Raw genomic sequence first — 20,238 nt, 5'->3', positions numbered from 1 at the left:
ACAGTCATCCCTCTTTTTTTTTTTTTCCATGCAGACTATCTTCTTGCTCTTAGTTTGAAAAGAGGTTGCAACAAACCCTCTGCATGGTGACAGCACACCAGACCTTTCTTTGGAGTTATCTGTGGTCTGTATGAAGCTACTACAGCCCTGCTTGGGAGGTGTTTGCAATCCAACAGATTCAGGTTTTTTGACCTCTTGAGTCAGGATTGGGTAATCTAGTAGCTGGCCAGAAACTCCAGTGAGCTGAAAGGGAGAGCAGTGTTTCTAATGGAGCATAAAGCTGGAAGTCAGGCACTAGATACACGGAGATGATCCTGCGTTGTGGTTCCCTGAACTGGGGATTTCACTTAACTTGGTGAATAGTCAAAAGGCAGCCTAAGAGCCTGGGATTTCTATAGGAGAAACTGTTCTTCACGTGCAGTTGCAAGGTATTTCACAGTGTTTGTTTCTGCTGTCATCAAAGTGGCTGCTATCAAGAGAGGCTCTTAATTCAGCTTTTCTCTCGAAACCACATTTAAAAGGAGATTTTAAGTGATTTTATACAGAAAGGTGGTTCGGGGTCATGTTCTCAGTGTTTGAGATGTCTCATGTTTTTCTGCTGACTTTGCCATGTTAGCAGCAGTGAAAAATAATAAAACTGCATGTTGTTGGCACAAGCTCATTGGAAGGGGGGGGGGGGGGGGGGTAGACATTCTGGGGAAGATTTGGTTATTTTTGCTTCTGCTGGACAGAAAATATCTTCACTCCATGTCCCTGAAAAGCCTTATGCAAAGTCAATATTTTCTTTCCCCGCGCCCCCCCCCCGCCAAGTTTTTTCAGTGAAATCCCCCCCCCCCCCGCCCCTTTTTTTTTTAAAGTGGAAAATGTTCCAGTCTCTTGATGACCAGCATCTGCAAATGTTCAGCTGTGTGCCAGGAAACTTTGGCTAAAGTATATTGGGGTTCTGGATTTTCAGATAACCAAGGGTTGTTTTTATTTACTTTGAGGAAATGTTTCACAATGTTACCCACAAATTATTTGAAAGCCCCGTTCCAGAATCACCATTTCAGTGGAAACATTTACCAAAAGCTTTATTCTTTTATTTTTATATCCTCCATGGATGGCAAACCAGGTGGCTGAGCCATGGTACCATGTGCCTGCTAGTCCTCACCAGACCAGGAGCTAATGCTTGGCTGGGTCTGTGCTGTTGAACGTGGACCAGCCATGGGAACAGCAGAACTTTTGCCTCGGAGAATTGTCACTGCAGTGATGGTACCCAGGTTTTCATGGGTGCCTGGACACGTGTGCACCAGCATCTAACCCCTGCTGGCACGCTGGGAGGGTTGGAATGCAGATCTCCAAAGAGAGACAGTACAAAGATTTTTGCTGGTGTGCAGAGCTGGCCGGATGACCGAGAAACAAAGGCCTGGAGGTGGTATCTGTGCCCCTAAACTCACAGGGTCAGGATACGAGCACTGGCTGGCCATTGATGAAGTTGCTTGATCATTAGCACATTCCTTGACCACCTCTGTACCTATGACTGCTGTCCCAGCAGTGCCCAGGTACAACATGGAATAACATTGCTAGGGACCTGTTGCAGGAGTTGGGATGGATGAGACCCTCTCTGTTTTGAGAAGAGGAAGTGAATTTGGCTGTGTGCATTATGCCAGCTGCTGTAGGGCTAGAAAATGGGCTCTGTTCTGCTTATTAGTATAGAAGTACCCTAAAGGTTGCCTTAAATCAAGATGCAACCTGATCTAGTGGAAGGTGTCCCTGCCCATGGCAGGGTGGTTGGAACTAAATGATCTTTAAGGTCCCCTTCCAACCCAAACCATTTTGTGATTCTATGTAGGAATCCATCCTCAGAGGAGCAGCATAGAGAGGAGGGAGACTTGTAGGGGTCACACTGAAAAAGAAGAAATTGAGAGAAATTTTGTCTATCTGCTCACACCTCCCCTTAACATTCACAGAGTGAGAAATTTCCTGCAGGTTTATCGCTTCTCGTGCCACTGGGGCCTGAGCCCTGTGTTTCTGCCAGGGCTCAGAGGAACAGCACACCTTGACGTCATGTCCTCCGTTCGGCTCTGTGGCGACATCATCGCAGGGCTGGGCTCTCCGTGGCTGCAGCTGTGAGCGTGGGCGGCTGCCAACAAACCCTCCCCAGCTCTGACTTTTGAGGGGCTTCTATTATCCATCAGCCCCTCTGCTTGATGCTGATTGGTGATGGATAAAGTTTTGGGAAGGACCTGCTGGGGCAGGAAAAGGGTGAAGCCAGGGAATGCAGAGACTGAGGGGAGCCAAGCCTGGCACAGGGGAACTGGCTGTACATGCAACACCATGAGCTCTGCACATACTGCACGAAAGACACTTCTTAAATAAAAATAACAGAAGGGAACATGAAAGACCCCAGTAGATGCCAGCAGTGACTATAAGTCTCCGTGCTGGGCTTGTTCACCCTGCTCGGGACATGCTGTGCTGTAGTCTCAGATATGTGGTTTTACATTAGTGTGTGTAACATGGAGCAGGAATCCCTTCCCAAAGCACCTTGCTGCAAAGGGTAACCGAGGTCAGATACTCAGCTGGTGCCAATCTGCAGAGTTTCTCCAAGTTCAGGAATCCTGACTAGAGCTGCTGAGATCTGGCCAGCATTCGACTTATAAAGAAGTGCCTCAGAGCCTACCTAATCCCTACTAGGTCTGAGGACTGATGCTGACATGTAGTCCTGTAGACCCCAGGAGGACAGTCCCTTGGGGGTCTCCTTTGTCTGCCTGGTGCTGCTGCTGTTTCTTGAGTATTAGGTCAAGCACAAAGAACATCTGTGACTTGTCAAGCAGGCACATCTGGGCTCATCTGTCCATGTGTTCCTGTCTCCAAGTGGGTAAAGCAGAATTACCTAAGGTATCCAATGCGCCTTGTGTTGCTCCCACTGTGAATGAAGCCATTTCTGTGATTCTAAGCCTCCCATTGAGTACCACAGTTGCTCTTTCTCTCCCTGGCCCCTGTTTTCCATTCCCCCTCCAGCAGCAGCACTGAGATTGCCTGAGTTTTTGTTAATGGGGCAGGATAGGGCTGAAAGGGTCCTATGAAGGGATAATGAACCTTGGGCTCTGGAGCTCCACTCCCACCACTTCTTTGTGTTTCTCCCGGCCGGATAGGCATGCATGGATATGAAGCAGCAGCAACCAGTGCTCCTGGAGGTGGGAAGCTGCATAAAATACTTTGAGCAGCTCTTCTACCCAAACAGCCTGACTGAAAGGGATCTGGTTCAATCCAGCAGTTTCCAGGCGTGCAAAAGTCTGAGCGTTTTGTTTAACTTCCTTGCCTGCTGGGAAATGGCTGGTGTCTTATCCTCTTTTACAGTTTTTGGCAGGAAATGCGACTCTGGAAGGTCAAACACAACTGACCTGATGACTGGGAGTAGTTGTTACAGGCAAAGGCTTAATGTGAGATCATGCAAAGTCTTGACGCTTGGGATAAATCTCATTTAACTCCCTGAGTTCAAAAATCAAACAGACCATGTACAACTCTTTGTACAATCTGAGGTGAAGACTTCCTGGGCAATGAGTGGGTTGTTGCAGCAAGAGATCTCAGCGCTGCATGAGCAGACCCATACCTCATCGTGGCAGTAACAAAAATGCTCAGCAGAGCTAAGGTACAGTGGTTACACCATGCCAAGTCCTCTAGCAGCTTTTTGGAGCAAGACCCACCCTCATGTCTTCATGCGGCGTTCTGGATTGACATCTGCTAAGCAAACAAGGGGATGATAGCACAGTGATTTCTCCAGGGTGCCCAAACTGTTAAATGGTTAAATGTTTGTTTATTTATCTTCAAAGAGAGGATGCCGTACTTCCCAACTGGTTTTGTTTTTAGGGCTGGTGGAAAGCCAGTTCATTATGAGCGCCGCAGCACTCGAGAGATTCTCCCCCCTTGATCTTGGCGTTACTTCAGTTGGGGTTTTTTCGTTGTGTTCTTATCCTGCAGGAAATCTGTGAAGGAGAAAATAGGAAAAAAAAAAAAGTAACTCAAAGCCATGTGACTTTTATTTTTACAATCCAAGCAAGGAGTCTGGAGGGAGACGTGCTGTGGCACAGAGATATCTGTGTATTTGGTATAAATCCAGCAAGCCTGATTCAGTGATGTTTAATGCTGGTGTGACACTGTTAACGTTAGGGTATCAGCTGAAGTGAAAGGTGGGGACTTGGATTTGTAGCGTTGACCATGCATATGGATTTATGCCAGAGATCAATCTGGCACAGTAACTGTGATGCAGAGTAGCAGCAGAAGAGGCAGAAGTATTGTGCTGATTGATCAGTGTTGACTTCTCATGATGGGATAGGCCCCTTCCCAGTTCCTTTCTCTTGCAATATCATGCTTAGCCTGGGCATGTTGTTACCAAATGGTACTAATGAACCAAAGAGTTGGCAAGAGTGCTGCAAAAATGGATGTGAAGTGTAAGGAAATGCAACTCCATGTGCTTTCTGACTCTTAAAGGATGTGTGCTTTTTAGAAGTCTGCTTAAAAACAAGTTGTTGTGCGAAGGCTCACATTGCACAATACCGACCGGTTAAAGCTCCAGCACGGAGCAGCACGGACCTCCGTCAGCAGTTCCTTGCCATGAAGTGATGACAGCCCAGGGATGGAGGGGAGGGACCGCAGAAAGACAAGCGGAGCCAAGCCTCGTGCATCTGGGCCAAGTGAGGGCAACGCTCCTTGCATCCTGAAAAGGCACAAGGAATCGATTAGGGTGGATTTAGGGGGATAAGGGAGAAGAACGTTGATGTCAGGAAGCTGTGGGGTTCTCTCCCAGGTGCAAAATAGAACCCCCCGTTTGCTGAACAGGCCTGGTGGGGTGCCTGCGACAGCCTTGCTCCCTGTGCCGAGGTGCACAGGGTGTGCTGCAAAGCCTCAGGGGTTTCCAGGTGGCTCTGCCTGGTGCGGAGGCTCTGCCAGCTGCAGGTGTAGAGCCTCTGGGGCTACAGACAGGGGAGATGACCCTCTCTTGGTAGATGGGACAAGATGATCCCGTAGGTCTTTCCCCTCCCCATGGTTTTTGGATTTGAGGACTGGTTTTCCTTCTTCTTTCGGATAGGGAAGGGGGAGAGAAGAGGGATATTTGAGTGAAAATTGCTTTCCATATAAGAAGTGTTTAAGTGATGTTGCACCGAGTTCACCCAGGCTGTTTCCCAGATCTCTGAACAAGGCAGTGACGTGATCTAGGGAGTAAATACCTGGAGGTCAAAGAGGAGGTGGGTTTGGAGTTTGCATTTTGCTTTGACATTGCCTGGTTGTATCATAACAAAACTCTGGAGCCTGTTTCTTTTTGGTGTCAACAGAGCACCTGGATAAAATACGTAGCTCTCAAGATCCAGGGTAGGTTGAAGGCCAAGTCTGCTAGATGTTGTGCAGCCCCACAGTAACAAACTGTTCCTGTTACAAAAGCTTTGCAGGATGCCCATAGACAGTATTGGATCTCTAGCTCCTCTGTTCCCTTCCACACAAGTTCAAACCCAGCAGGATCTCCAGGAGGTCTGCGATCACTGGAACTGCATCTCTGGAAGGACTTGAATGTGGCAGGTCCTCTCCTTGACCCATGCCTTTCCTGTGTCCTAGGCTCTCTGCACACTGGCCGGAGCTCTCCACCCCCAGGGAGTGTTCCCGAAGAGCAGCAGCAGATTGCTCGCCAGGGATCCTATACCAGCATTAACAGCGAGGGCGAGTTCATCCCTGAGACCATGGATCAGAACGTAAGTGGGGCTGGGGCGTGTGAGTTAAACTGGGAGAACATCAGGCACGAGAAAGGCTGTGCTGTGAGTGCACATTCCCACCATTAAATCCCCAGTGGGCCCTGTGTACAGGACTCACACCAGCTTTTTCCAGGAGTGGGTGCCTCTGGGCTTGACATGCTCAAGAAACCGTGGGCCTGATTTCCAGGAACCCTAAAAGCCAGCTGCAGTGGTGATGGCAATGTGCTCAGGCACCTCAGGTGGCTCTGGAGGAGCATAGATCTGGCACGCACATGCATGCCAGCTGCCAGGCCCTCGTGGCTGCAGCCTTCCCGGATCCTGGGGACCACGAGGGAGTATGCCAAGCAACCGATTGCCTGCGATTGCAACAGCCTGGGGATGTCAGCAGCTTTCACTGCTTCCCATGTGCTGTTTCTGCCTCAGCTCCAGCTACAGTTCTTGGCTCTGCCTCCAGCCTTTCTCTGGGTTTTTTTCTTTCTGTCCCTCCCCCACATATATATATATATATATATTTATTTCCCCCCCTCCTCTTTTAATAAGGAGTTTGTATATTCCAATCCCTCAGTAATAAAAGAACAGCTAGTTCTTCAGCACGGTGATGAGCAGTATCTCTTCCTCCAGTCAATTTGGTACCCACGATGGGGGAAACTCTGGACTGTTGAGGGATCAGACCAGATGCAGCTTACACCTCCCTCTCCTTTTGCATCTCTGCTCAAGCTATAGCTCCGAAGAGCTTAGTATAGGTCCTGTAAAGTCTGCTGGGCTAACTGGGCACATAATTCATCCTTGCAAAGCTCTTGGAAGGGCAGGACCAGGATCCACAGTTTGCAGGAAGGCTGGCCATGCAGGAGGGACATGGAGGGGCACCCAGAAGGCACAAAGCTCACTCCAGCAGGCTGCTGTGATGGCCCCCAAGGATCTTGCCTAGGGAGATGTGCATTTCCTACACTCAAATAGCACCCACTAGCTCTGCTTTTGTGTGCAGGTTGTGCCAGTGTTTCCATGGCAAAGTTGTGTTTTCAACAGTTTGCTATATAGCCATTAATAAAACAAGAAGTCACTACGGGTGAGTCTTGGCAGTGTCGGAGTGCAGATGTATCTTGTGCTTCTTGCAGCCAAAAGTTGGCTTTCCATTGTTTTCACATGCCTTCCAAACACATTTGGTAAGATTAAGGCAAACTGTGTGCGTGCAGGGGGAGGGTCCACAGGAACCCCCTCTTGGGTGTAAATCAGTGCAGCTCCACTGGCTGTTAGTGGAGCTCTGTTAGCACTAGCTGAGGTCTGAGCTGCTCCTGATGAAGATTCCCAGATGCTCTCCTTGCTTTTCCCCAGCATCACACTGTGGGTGGCCTGCTGCCCTTCTCTGGCGAGTTAAATGCAGGAAAAATGGGGTTTGGAGATGTTGAGTATTTTTCCTCTTCTCATTGAGCAGCCATACTTTTCCCCATATGGACTTTGCCCTCAGAGTGCCTCGTGGAAAACCGCTTGCAAGCTAGTGCATGCTGCCTTTTGGGGGATGTCCCTGTGCAACCCTGTGATATCACTGCGGTCTTTGCCTTGAGACCATCTTGGCAGGTGGACAGAGGTTGAGTATGGAGCCTGCTTGCATTCCCAATTCTATGCCTTTGAGAAATTAATCCATTCCAGCATTATTTTAACTGCTGGGAGAGAACTGGCATGACTGGCAGAGGTGGGGAGTGGGGTCTAGCAGCTGGTGTACTTTGGCTGGTGCACTTTGAAGGATGAGGCCTTGGGGTAAAAACTCGGAAGAGGAGAAAAAGCTCCCTTTCCAGTTGGGACTCTCCTGCGAAAACAATGTGAGCTGTTACTACAACCAGTTGAGGAGGTCTAACGCAGGAATAGCACATGGAAAGGGAGGCTGTTCCTGTACATGGGGAAGGAGAGTCTGGGAACCAGCGAAGGGTGGCAAAAGGTGATGCCATGTGATGTTTAACCCTTGTTGCTCAGCTTTGCTGGGAATGAGCTGAGCTTGGGGCTGGCTGTGGAGTAGGGGTTAGCCAGTGTCCACAGTGGGTCTGCAGCCAGGGGGAAGCATCATACTGTCTGCAGCACAGCGTGGTCCTGAGCAAACTCTGCTCCACGTAGAAGTGCACATGGCCCCTCGGTTTGCCACTCAGTACAAAACCTCTATTGTTACTAACCAGCTATAAATAACCTCATCCAGTACAATGTCTCATCCAGGAAGCAACACAAATGCAGCTTTTGACTCACTGAGCTAGTGAGAGCCAAGCCAGCTCCTCCAGCCAAAAGCCCTGATGATGCTTCTCTTATCACCGGAGAGGAAGGCTGGTTTTGTGTGCCAGGGCAGCTCGGGGAAGTCAGGAGTCCAGGGCTGTGATCCTGGCTGCGGTGCACAATATCCACTTGGCCTTGGGCACATCGTTTTTATCCTGATCTATTTTTTATTATTTTTTCACAAATACTTGGAGCACTTTGAATCTCGTTGACTTGTCAGTATGATTTGAACATCAGGGTGCTAATTACCTTTGCCTTGATTTCCCTACTAGCAAATAGCTAGTAATGAATTTCCACTGGGAAGAAAACTTTTGTTAGATTGTACCTCATCTCTGCCAGGGCTGGCATCAGCTGGTGTAGATCAGCTGGCTTCAGTGGAGCCTTGTTGACCCTGCGGAGGTCTGCTAGTACTGGAGCTTTGAAGAGTGTGTGGTTTTATTGTCCAGTGTGTGGTTTTATTGTTTTCCTTTTTCTTTCACTGTCAGATGCTTGAAGCTTTCATCAGCCCTGATGAGTCGCTGTCTGGAAGCTGCCAGTCGCTGGACAGATCTGTGGACAGGTGGGTCATGCGTGTCACCATGTTCACAAGCTGTAATGCAGCCTCTGCTCCATAGCAGGAGCATAGAGGAGCGAGGTCAGTGGCATCCTCTGTTCCTGTTGGGATGAGGATGCACCTGAACAAAGCAAATTTCTCTTGAATGCTGAAAAGCAGATCCTAGCGCAGAAATGTGTGCCACGGTATGATTTGAATTGCAGTAATCTGAGCTGGACAGAGTAACTGGGGGTCTGCAGACAGTCTGGCTTTGTGTGCCCAGGTTTTCTGCTTCAGTATGATCCTCCTCATACCCCTCTGGCTTTCTGCAGTCACCAGGTCAATACTCCATTAGCCTCTCCATGCCTCCTTCTCCCCGGGCACGCTGTCTGCTCTCCATTGACCACTTGTAAATTCGGCAGCCCCTGTGCGCTGCCAGCAACCACAGACGTGTCAGTCAAGGTGCTGAGGACACCAGACAAGCAACAACTAAGTTTAGCTTCTCAGCAGGAAGCAACTAGGACATGTTGTACTAACACAGGCTGCAGTTCAATAGTTGGTGCGGCTGGTTGGTCCAAGCTCACGCGTGCACAGCCGCTGTATGTTTGCTGCTGTGCACGGTAGGCTGTGCATAAGACACAGTGTCCTTTTGGGAAGCAGTATATGTTATTTTCCATCTGCATCGAAGATTTTCTTTTCTTTTTTTTTTTTTCCCCCATTGCTTTTCCCGCACAGCATCAAAGCTGTGTTCCAGCAGGTCTGCTTTGTGTTGATTTGATTGTGTCGCGTGCTTCGGGTTTGCAGCTCTCTGCGCTTTGGATCTGTCTCACCATCAAGGTCCGTTTCCTTTTTGTGGCTTTTAATAATTTCCTGTGATGTATTTGCTCGTTGTTACGGCTCTATCGAAGCTGGATTCCTTGTGCTCTCGGCCTCTATGCCCCAGCTTCACTTTTGCGTAGGCTTTGCTAGGAAGAACAACAGAAGGAGCACGGCCTGGTTGTAGGGCTTTATTGTGGGCCAAGAGCAGAGCATTAGGCATGTTTGTGAGAGGGTGATATAGCTTGATGTCACGTACAAAGAAGCAGGCAGCTGCGTTCAGTCCTGGGGCTTAGGAGCTGGAAAAGGCACAACAAGGTCTATATACTTCAAAGGCAGAAAGTGGAGTAAGTATGAGTATTCCTGCAAAACGTAGCTGATGCCTTGCTGCCAGTTGCTTGAGAGTCAAGAGGGCAGAGCTAGTCACTAGGCATGGTGACCGGTCTGATGCTGAGAAATAACATGACTAATTTCTCTTCACCATAGCAAACCTATCGTGATCAGCTTTGACATGAGCAGATTTCAGAGCACTTTACAAAGCAGATTTCTACTACTATGCTGATTTTGTTAGAAGGGAGAGTGGAAGAGCAACCTGTCTGGATTGCCCTCTTGGCCCTTACAGAGACAGGGGTGAAACCAGGATCGCTGAGATCCCCTTGCAGTGCTTTATCATCCCCTCAATGTAGTTTAAAGACTTTGAAACTTGAAGCACCAAGCTCATTCTCTCCCTCCTGGTCTCCTGGGAGAGTGTGTGTGCCTAGTGGTGGTACAGACCCTCCTGTGTGAGGAAGGTGGGGGATGATGTCCCAGAGATGGGGAGACCCACACGAGTCAAGGGGGACTGAAAGACTTCAGTGTGTGCATCTGCAGCAACTGAGAAACGTTCACTGAAAGCAGAGTTGCATAGTTGAACATTTGACGTTGAGGGAACAGAAGCCTGCAGCCTTCCTTCTGTGCTGTCTTGTACATAGGTGTTGTGGTCTTTAGCTGCTTCATTTCAGCCTGGTGACTGTCTTTTCTGCAGCATCACTTTTGTTTGCAACAGGAACAAGCTGTGATCCAGCAAAAAAAAACCAGTCTTTGTTCTTGTGCATGTTGAGGATGGGAGCTCAGTTGGGTAGGCTGGACTGATCAGTGATCAGTGTGTCTTGTGATATAGCCTGTCCTTTCTGTGTGTAATCACTTCCTAATTCCTTCCACAACCTTTCTGATACAATAAAGTGTGGGTTTTTTATCTATTTGCAGCCCTCCCTTTACCCAAACCCCTGTTCCTGGAAGGAAGAGTCATCCCAAAGACAGTCTTGATTGCATGGGTAAGCACTCTGGAGGTTTGTATTTGTTTAAAAGTATAAAAAGCATGCAGTAAAGAGACTGGATAAAGGCTATTAGAGAGATGGCACTGCATGAAAAGTGATTCAAAACAATCAAGCAAATCAGTTCCATTGCCTAGGTTACACTTCACTGCAATGATCAAACATGAATATTTTCTAAAATCAAAAGACCCAGAGCATCAAACACAGGCAGGGCTGCTCTTGTCATCATTAACCCTTCTTGGGGTTAATGGGGCTAACCTTTCTCTGCAGCAATAGTGGTAGCACTGAAGAACCTTTGGGCCTGGTTTAGGAATCAGTTTACAGCAACAACAGTCCAAACTGGGTAGCAAGGGCCCTGAAGTAAATGGATGAAAGCAAATAAAGCTGTTGAAAGATCAGATATGAGCTCTGTGTTAGAAGAAGGTGCTGAGGAGGGTGTTGCTCTTGTATTTAGAGACAACCATGAGGTGCTGAGAAGCTGGAAACAGCCTTATGGCATCATCTTTTGTTTCTGTTAGTTTCTGTTAGTTGCACTTTCAGGATCCTACTAAGTTCATGGCAAAACCAAGTCCCAAACTCTCTTGGGAGTTAGTTGTACCTCGTTAACAATGATCTGTAATACTGCAAATGCTGTTAGAGAAAACGTGTTGGTCACTTGCAAGGATCACAGGTTACTGCTTAATCACTTAAACATCCAGCTGGTTAAGTCATGGAAACTGTAATATTGGAATGACTTTCACTACTGAAAATGAACAAATGGCAGTCAGCCTGTGGCATGGTATCTCGTTTCTGGCCCCAGGCAGAATTTCTAGATTGAACCGTAGAGGTGAAGCTGCAGTCAGTCCACGTCACTGAAGGTTTTAATACATCCCAAGTGGCAGGGGAGGCATTTTGCTTTCAGACACCACTCGGCATCGTCGCTCACATGTGGCTTGCTGAGAACCTCCTGACCTGTCCCTGTTGCTTTTCTTGCTGTCCATATTTCAGCCATTATACACTCCTCTTGTGCACTGCTGTAATGGGGAAGTCATGCTGCAGTGCTGCCGAGGCCAGGAATGGTCTCCAAGGAGCGGCTGCTGGCCCCAGGCTAAGACAAACAAACAATCAGAATGGACTATGTCATTAGAGTCGAATGGAGGAAAAACAGGAGGTGAAAGATGGGAGGGAAATGACAGATATTTTAATCTCAGGTTGCTCAGTGCTACTAGCAATGGCTTCCTGAGCTGCATTTTTTTATTAAAAAAAAAGTCCTTATCTCACATGTCCATCTCTCTCTCTCTCATAATGTAATGTCTCATCTGAGCTCTGATGGTCTTTAATCCCTTCTGTATGTTCCAAGTCTATCTTTCTAGCATTTAATCAAAGTAAATATAAAACTTTGGAGCTCTAGGGGTATGAATTGGTTTCTGGCTTTCAGAGGTCAGGAGTCACATCTGAGAAGAAAGAGAAGAGGGATTGTTCCATGTTAGCCAAGTGCTGGATTTTTGCATTTCCCTGGAAATATTTGATATCAGAGCAGAGGTTTCTAAATAGGTGGATCTGGGCCTGTCTGCCTGACAGTTCTGTTTCCATGCTAATTTTTGCGTTTTCCACATGCCAATAAGATGTTTAGTGCTCTGTTTTGGAAACCAGGTATGGTTGATGTTAATCCCCTGCCTTGTATTTGACCAGTGTGAGCCAGGGTCTGTAAAGTCAGTGGGTAAATCTCTGATCGCTTTAGGGGGACCAAGACTGGTGTGGATAACCCTTGTTTTCCACTGAGGAGTGTGTGACTGTGGACAGATTTCAGGGTGAGCCTTGGGGAATGTCTGGTCGTTTAAATGAACAGCTCGTTACCTCGTTCTTGCGTGTAATTCAGTGTGAAAACCAGAATACTTCCCGTAAGAAATACTCTGGGCATTTGATACTGAGCTGGTCTCAGAAACGCCTCTCTTCTTCCCTCCTGTCAGATTTCGACATCCCGTTCTGCGAGAGGTTTGGGAAAGGTGGGACCTTCCCGAGGCAGTATCACCTCTCCCAGAGTCGCAAGGACTACAGTGATGGTAAGAAAATGACGGAGGACTGGGGAGGGAGGTGCTTGGTCCAGGATCTTGGTGGCTTGTGACAGTGCCTAGGACTGGAGAGACTTGGGAAGGAGAATTTTCCAATAAAAGGAGAATCGCCAAGTAATTTGAGATTAACTGATGTATTCTGAAGAACATTCTCTGTGAAATGTTGCAGGTCTGCTCTCGGGAAGTGCTGAGCATCTGCAGTGTGTGTGAAAGCCAGTGCTCGGCTCCTCCTCTGCTTATGCCAAGTGTTTTAACTTAGCCACACAGATGGGTAGTGTTTCTCGTGCCTGGCAATATCAACCTCTCTGTTCCTCTAAATTGCTTGCCTCTGAGGATGCTGCTTTGTGACCTTTGCAGCAGGTTTCACAAAGCTGTACGAATCTCCTCACAGTTTCAGGGTAGCAGTATCTGTTCACATCTCTGGTTTAAACCAGTGAGCTCTAGGGACTGCTCCATCACCGTGTTGCTGCTCCTTCTTTTGCTATGTGAGACTGCAACTTGTGGGAGGCAAAACTAAATAAGGATCAAATTCCCTTGGGAAAAAAAATACTGAGGACATGCAGACAGTGTATCAAGCCTTCCAGAATGAACTTCATCTCTCACTGACACCACCGTTGTGCAAGCAGTTATCCTGAGATCTGGCATCGCTTGTGTGGTCATTTGTATTGTGGTCTTAGGGGGATGGCAGGGATAATTTGCAGTGTAAATCCATGCCTGTTCAGAGTTTAATTGTGATTAACAACCAACAAAAACCCTAATGTCATTAAACTGTTGCAAAGCCCTCTGCAAACATTGGCATTAGATGTAACACCTGCTGCTAACAACTCTTAAATTGAATCAAAAACATTCACAGGGCTTTGCTTCAGTTTCACTGAGCTCGTTTTGTTTAATTTGAAGAGGTGCATCACTGGATCTGGGCAGCGATGTGAGAAGGTGGTGATAGGTAGATCCAAGCTGGTGTGTGCATTCTTGCCATAACTCTCCTCCTTTTCTCCTACAGGCCGGAGGACTTTCCCCAGGAGTTACTTCCCACAGGAGAACCTGTTTCAGCTTGTCCCCTCTAGCCGAACCAAGAGCTTTAATGGGGACAGCAAGCTCAGCACCTTGCAGTACGACGAGTACAGGCCCAAATGGTGGAACAATTGTGAAAAAGGTCTGCAGGTCTTCAGCACCTCCCCTACGAAAGCTAGGAACTGTAAGTGAATCAAAGCTGCTAGCGTCTGAGGTCTCAGTGTAGCTGGGTCTCAACACAAAATTGAGTTACCATCACCTGCTGAGTTAATGAGCATCAGCTAAGCTAACTGTGTGTGAATGCACCCTGATTCCATTCCCAGCACGAGGCACGCCATGCCAGCTTACAGCTCAAGGAGGAAGATTTATTACCATGCAATGTACCTTTGGCCCTTAGTTGAGAGCGCGTATGCGGTCAGCTGGTGTTCATCCCTTGCTGAGTTGCAGAAAATTGTTTGTATGTTGGACTGTCAAAGTGATCGTACAGCAGAAGCTTCCGGGATACTTGGGATATGGGAGCAAATGTATGCAGAGGCTCTGTTCCTTGGCTTACAGTGCTATGGCTCTGTTCCTTGACTTACAGGAAAGCTGGAGAGGGACTTTTTAGAAGGTCATGTAGTGATAAGACAAGAGGCGCAATGGATTTAAACTGAAAGAGGGGAGAATTAAATTAGATCTAAGGAGGAAATTTTTCACTCAGAGGGTGGTGAGGCACTGGAACAGGTTGCCCAGAGAAGTTGTGGATGCCCCATCCCTGGAAGTGTTCAAGGCCAGGTTGGATGAGGCTTTGAGCAACCTGGTGTAGCAGAGGGTGTCCCTGCCCATGGCAGGGGGGTTGGAACTAGATGATCTTTGAGGTCCCTTCCGACCCAAACCATTCTGTGATTCTATTGCCCCGGCACCCAAAGATGGTGTTGCAGGCTGCTCTGGTATTGCAAGACTGCCTGTGCTATAGAAATTGATGGATTCTGGGCTGTTTGGTGATGGATAACAACCTCGGAATGACCAGTGAGATAAAACTTTTTTCTGGTCCCTACCTGGGTTGCTGCTCAGCCATGCTGTATCCTGCTAACCACTCCTATAGCAGAGGAGAGAAAGTCCAACATTAACTAAAAGCAGCTTTTGGAGGAAGGACTCTTAAAGAAATGTGACTTTTCTGGGACTTGTTTCTGCTTTATACTAATGCAGACAGGGAGACGTCTCCCCTAGATACCAGTGGCACTAGTGCAATGAGAACTGGCTTGTCACAGTGCCCTGGGGAGAGGGTGGCTCATTGCTGCCCTGGTGAGCTCGTTGCGAGCCTGATCTGCACTCTGTAGGGTCAGATGGACCCTGATGCTGAAGTCTCCCTGCTGTGCTCTTCTCTCAACCTTCTCCTCTCTTGTGTAGCCCTGCAGGCACCTGTGAACTGGAGGCTGGGGAAGCTGCTTGGAAGAGGAGCTTTTGGGGAAGTTTATCTCTGCTACGATGCTGACACTGGCCGGGAGCTGTCAGTGAAGCAGGTGCCTTTTGACCCTGACAGTCAAGAGACGAGTAAAGTGAGTAGGAGGGCAGGACTGCGTTCTGCAGCACGTTGGGGAGTTGTGGGCGGGAGGCTGAGGGTGGAGGTGGCAGAGGGGTCTGTGTCCCTGGTGGAAGGCAGTATGTGGAGACAGTATGTGTTGTTTGCCCTCTTCGGAGCAATCCCAAATGGCTTGTGACCCCGGTCAGCATGCTCTGATGACTTCTCTGCTTCCTAGTTCCTTGGTCATGTTGACCTGTTCTGTCTCAGGTATCATCTCTTGCAGGTCTGTTTGCTCTTCCTTAGTTTCAACCCTCTTGCTCCCTTCACCTCCTTCCCACTCCGGGCACTGCGTTAGCTCTGCTGGTGTCTTCGTTCACACCTTTACAGAAAAAAAACCTTGGGCACAAGTAATAATAATGATTAAACCTGTCTCAAAGCCAAGCCTTTTGTATCCCATCTGTCCTCCTTACCTTTTTCTCAGGGTAGTGCTCCTCCTTTCTGAGCCTTATATGGCTGATGTCCTTGTGGGCAGCTTCACAGGTGCTATGAAAAGAGCGCTCAGCATTGAGCAATATTTGGATAATACTCCCAAAGTCACCGTTCCCTTTCGACATGAAGCATGTCTGTTTTGTTGCAGGAAGTCAATGCCTTAGAATGTGAGATTCAGCTGTTGAAGACTCTCCGTCACGACAGAATAGTGCAGTACTATGGGTGCTTGCGGGATCCTGAGGAGAAGAAACTGTCCATCTTTGTTGAATACATGCCAGGGGTAAGTGTGGTTCCTGCTAAGGTTATCCTGAGAGACGGAGAACGGATTTAGATTGTCCTGGAGTTTGGTGAAATTTAGATCTGGAGTTAAACCGTACAACTGAGCTGCTCTGTATCCAATGAGCCAAATCAAAATGGTAGATTTCAGCATCCATATGGCTTGGGACAGCTTAGGTGGTGAGTCAGGTGTCATGGTGAAGCTCCTCAACATGCAGTGGGTGAAATCAAGAGCCTTGAAGGCAGGTTTTAGGTTTGAATCCTGGAGCAGGGTGTGTTCATAGTCTGGAATCTGAACTTGGTGAATGTGGGACATGATCCAGATCTGGCTCCAAACACTGTGGCCCGAGCCCGTCCTTAAGTACTTTCTGCGAATCCCTGCAGGCAAAGCTGATAGTACAACTGTCCACCCACAGCTGTCACCAATTATTTATGGCTTTCAGCACATGTGTATTAAAAACAGTGTTACTCACTTGTAAGCCTTTTCTCTTCAGGACAGAACTTCTTGTTGGTAGCATTAGCCTCTCGTGTGGGAGTGGCTTCATTTTGTGGCTTTGCAGACACAGGATAAAATAGCCCTAGGGAAAAAGAAGATCAGGAAGCTTTGAGGGGGTCTAAGCAAGGGCTGGAAAATGTATACAGATTAGCTGAACATCTTTCTCTGTTTGCGAGCATGTGAGTAACTTCAGCCACCCAGACAAAGTCTTCAGTTGGTATTAACCAGCAAATGCTATTTGCATTGCCAGAGGATCTGTTCTCCGAAGTCCCGCCTGTCCAGCTGGATTCATTCCCCAGAGTGTGGGAGAGTAAACCCTTGTTTATACAGAGATTTGTAAGGTCAGAAGGGACTATTAAGTCATCGGGTTGCAAATAATTTTGGTCATTACTAAACGCGCTAGAAGCTCTCCTAACACATCTTGCATGTGAATAATCAGGTGGACTTGCACGCATTCCAGTCCTTTCCAAGCCTGGTCTTCCCTCTCTCCTGTGGGCAAGTATCTCACTTTGAGGCCTTATCATGAGGCATGGACCCAGAGGAGTAAACCCTGGGATTTTCAGCAGTCCCCTTGCCGCTTATTCTGCAGTGTGCTGATGTTTGTTAGCAGCCAGGAAGCCAACATTTGGTGCTGGGGCAGTGTCCAGCAGGGCTGGAAGTTGAATGTTTGTTTTTTCAATGATAAACCAGAGCTCTGACCAAATACAGATTGACTTTCGTGCTGCAGTGATGGCTCGTTTCACAAAAGCAGCTCAGGGCTTTGATTTCCAAGGCCAGTGAAAGTGAATGAGTTCCCAAACCTTGCAGGGCAGCATCACCACAATACTGGCTCTGGCCACTCTTCTGATGTAACACAGCCAGCTTGGCAAAATCTTCACGGGACCAAGCTCGAGTGTACCATTAGCCTGGTAATCTTAGACTGCCTCCATTAAATAACCGACTCTGTATTTTTTCTGTCCTGCCCTGCCCATTCAACTATTTTTGAACTTGTACTCAAAATGGAATGGCCTATCTGACCAAAGGCTTTGAAGACTCTGTTTCCCCTTCTTCAGAATCATGTTTGGTGTTTCCCCATCGGTGTGGGGGAGGCCAGGATAAGAAAGCTTGTTCAGGTTGTGGGTGAGGGAATATATCCTGCATACAAGTTGTATGACGGGGTAATTTCAGAGCATCTTCAGCAGCGCTGTGAAAGGGAAAGGAGAGGCCCATCCACAGGGTCACCACCAGCCTCAAAAGAAGGCCAAAACAGTAGCTGGGCAGAGCAACAGCAGAGGTGGGTGGATGTGGAAAAGCCGATACAGTTTGTGACTGACCTGGAGCAGAGCATCCCACTGTTCCCAGAAGAGAAGGACTATGGCAATCTTGGATCAGTCCTAGAGCTGCAGAACAGGCAGAAACAGGATGAGTTTCCCCTCCTGTTCTTCAGCCAACCTGAATGCTGGAGGTAGATCTGGGTGCCACCTCTCTGGTTGAACCCCAGATCTGCTTCTGGTTCATCCCTGCTACAACCCAGCTCTGGCGTAGTGAGAGACATCCCTTTCCAAGTGGACAGAAAATAACAGCTAAAACCAGGGGGGTCAGTGTCTTGCAGATGGCAGATGTCTGCACCCCTGCTTCCTTCCCTCTCCAATCAATAAAATCAAACCAGTAGGAGACTGCATGCCTGGGTCAGAAATTCAAGGCTGAGTACTTGCAAGTTGTCTGCCCTGGATCGTCACGTTGAAGCAGTCCCTCGTGGGGCTGGTCATGTCCCTCATGAGTCTGTCTCTCTCGTGGCAGTGGGTAGTCCTTGCTGTGGCAAGTTGTTGGGGAGGAGGCTTCACAGAAGACTGGCTCACCAGCTTGGCTCTGAAAAACTAGTCGAGTTGATCATCTCACTTGAGTTGGAATTCCTCATCAGTTTGGTCCTTCCCTGTGAGCTGTTGGGGATGTCCAGCCACTAGAGGGGGAAAAAGATCTGTAGTGTTGGCACGAGGTGGCACTGATGTGTACCAGAGACCATCCCTTTTTCTCCAGTGGGATCTGGGACATTTAAAACAAGTCCATGCTCCGTGCAGCACTTAGTGGATTTTTATCTTGCTCTTTCTACAGCAGAGTGGCTTTTTTAAGCTGGGAAATAAAGCGGTCAGGAAAGTTTAAAAAGTCACTGCAACATGATGCACCTGGTTCTGCTGGTCCTTACGCTTGCTCCGTGTTGTTTCTTTGCAACAGGGCTCAATAAAGGACCAGCTGAAAGCTTACGGTGCTCTGACCGAGAATGTCACACGGAAGTACACCAGGCAGATCCTGCAGGGAGTTTTCTACTTACACAGCAATATGATTGTCCACAGGGACATCAAAGGTGAGTAGATAATACAGAGAGGCTTCTCGCTTGCTTGGGTTTGTTCAACCCAACCTGACCCCAGTATAAATTCTTGTGCAAAACAGTGCTGAGATCTGATATTTAAAGTACTTTTGCTCCTGGCCTTCACCAACTTGAGCCATGAGATTCTTGAACGAGCAGCTGAAACCAAAATCTTGTGCTGTCTTCCTGCTTGAGAAGCCCAGGTTAAGTACTCCTGAGAGGGATTATTGTTACCTGCCCTTACGTGTCTAAAAACCTGGTGTAACATACCCAAGAACTGAGACGCCTTGGCATTCAGAGGGATCTGAGGCGCTGTTCTGCTGCTTACGTGTGGGGAGCATGATCTGTCGTCTCCCGTTCACTGCTCACTTTTGGGAAACCTGCTGAGTGATACTATTCACTCTGAGGATGGGGAGGCACTGGAACAGGTTGCCCAGAGAAGTTGTAGATGCCTCATCCCTGGAAGTGTTCAAGACCAGGTTGGATGAGGCTTTGAGCAACCTGGTGTAGTGGAGGGTGTCTCTGCCCATGGCAGGGTGTTGGAACTGGATGATCTTTGAGGTCCCTTCCAACCCAAACCATTCTATGATCCAGGAGAGCTGATGAGAGTCAACCTTCTTGGAGAGCAGCTGCCTTGGGAGAGGAGGGATTTGCGTAATGCTGAGTCCAGCCCCACCAAGGCTCTCTCATGTCCAGCTCTTTGTCTTGGCTGTTTCTGCTCTCCTCACTGTAGCCACTTCAGTTCAGGTTGCTGCTTCATCTCTTGGGGTTTTCGTTATTGCTTTTTCACCTCTAGGTGCCAATATTTTGAGAGATTCTGCTGGAAATGTGAAACTCGGAGATTTTGGGGCCAGCAAACGCATCCAGACCATCTGCATGTCTGGGACTGGGATTAAATCTGTCACAGGAACGCCATACTGGATGAGCCCAGAGGTTATCAGTGGAGAAGGCTATGGAAGGAAAGCTGACGTGTGGTAAGGAATACAGTAGAAACCCCACCACTGCCACTTAAACAAGTGATCCCTTTGGGAAGTTGGAATGGCAGCAGCAGGTATAGCTAGTAGCTGGAAGATGGAGCAATGCAAAGGATGGAAATGGGAACTAAATGTTAGGATCAACTGTGCAGATACCAGAGGGAGCATGTCATAGCTGAAAGTCCCAAAACAGGAGCACTCAAAATCATATCTTGATTTTGGAAGCTTTTATCATGCCTGAGGGCCATGTGTAGCTCAACCTCGTAGCTGCTCTTTAATTTTGGAAAGCAGGTTGATAATAAAGAGCTGTTGAGTTTTGGTGGCTCTGATTTTACCTCAGCTAAACCCAGCTCAGAGGCTCAGGAGGATGTTGTGTGGCCTCTCAAAAAGCACTGCTGGGTGTTAGCATGTGGCTTAGGCATGGAGACAACCGAAATCGCTGGCTGCTTGTGA

At 48.1% G+C, this 20,238-nt stretch overlaps 1 protein-coding gene across 1 annotated transcript in view; it reads left to right on the top strand.

Moving 5' to 3' along the window:
* LOC104379019 (mitogen-activated protein kinase kinase kinase 3) overlaps positions 1 to 20,238 on the top strand; it is a 57,341-nt gene that overhangs the window by 36,177 nt on the left and 926 nt on the right. Inside the window, exons 7-15 of the mRNA XM_086614643.1 lie at positions 5,590 to 5,723; positions 8,465 to 8,538; positions 10,573 to 10,640; positions 12,590 to 12,682; positions 13,692 to 13,886; positions 15,092 to 15,240; positions 15,844 to 15,975; positions 18,679 to 18,808; positions 19,608 to 19,785. Coding sequence (XP_086470769.1) covers positions 5,590 to 5,723; positions 8,465 to 8,538; positions 10,573 to 10,640; positions 12,590 to 12,682; positions 13,692 to 13,886; positions 15,092 to 15,240; positions 15,844 to 15,975; positions 18,679 to 18,808; positions 19,608 to 19,785 — 1,153 coding nt within the window. The remainder of the gene's footprint in view (positions 1 to 5,589; positions 5,724 to 8,464; positions 8,539 to 10,572; positions 10,641 to 12,589; positions 12,683 to 13,691; positions 13,887 to 15,091; positions 15,241 to 15,843; positions 15,976 to 18,678; positions 18,809 to 19,607; positions 19,786 to 20,238) is intronic.

The sequence above is a fragment of the Tauraco erythrolophus genome, chromosome 7, assembly GCF_009769465.1.
Source record: "Tauraco erythrolophus isolate bTauEry1 chromosome 7, bTauEry1.pri, whole genome shotgun sequence".
Classification (NCBI taxonomy): domain Eukaryota; kingdom Metazoa; phylum Chordata; class Aves; order Musophagiformes; family Musophagidae; genus Tauraco; species Tauraco erythrolophus.
Note: the sequence above shows the minus strand (reverse complement) of the source record. Positions and strands in the feature narration are given on the sequence as shown.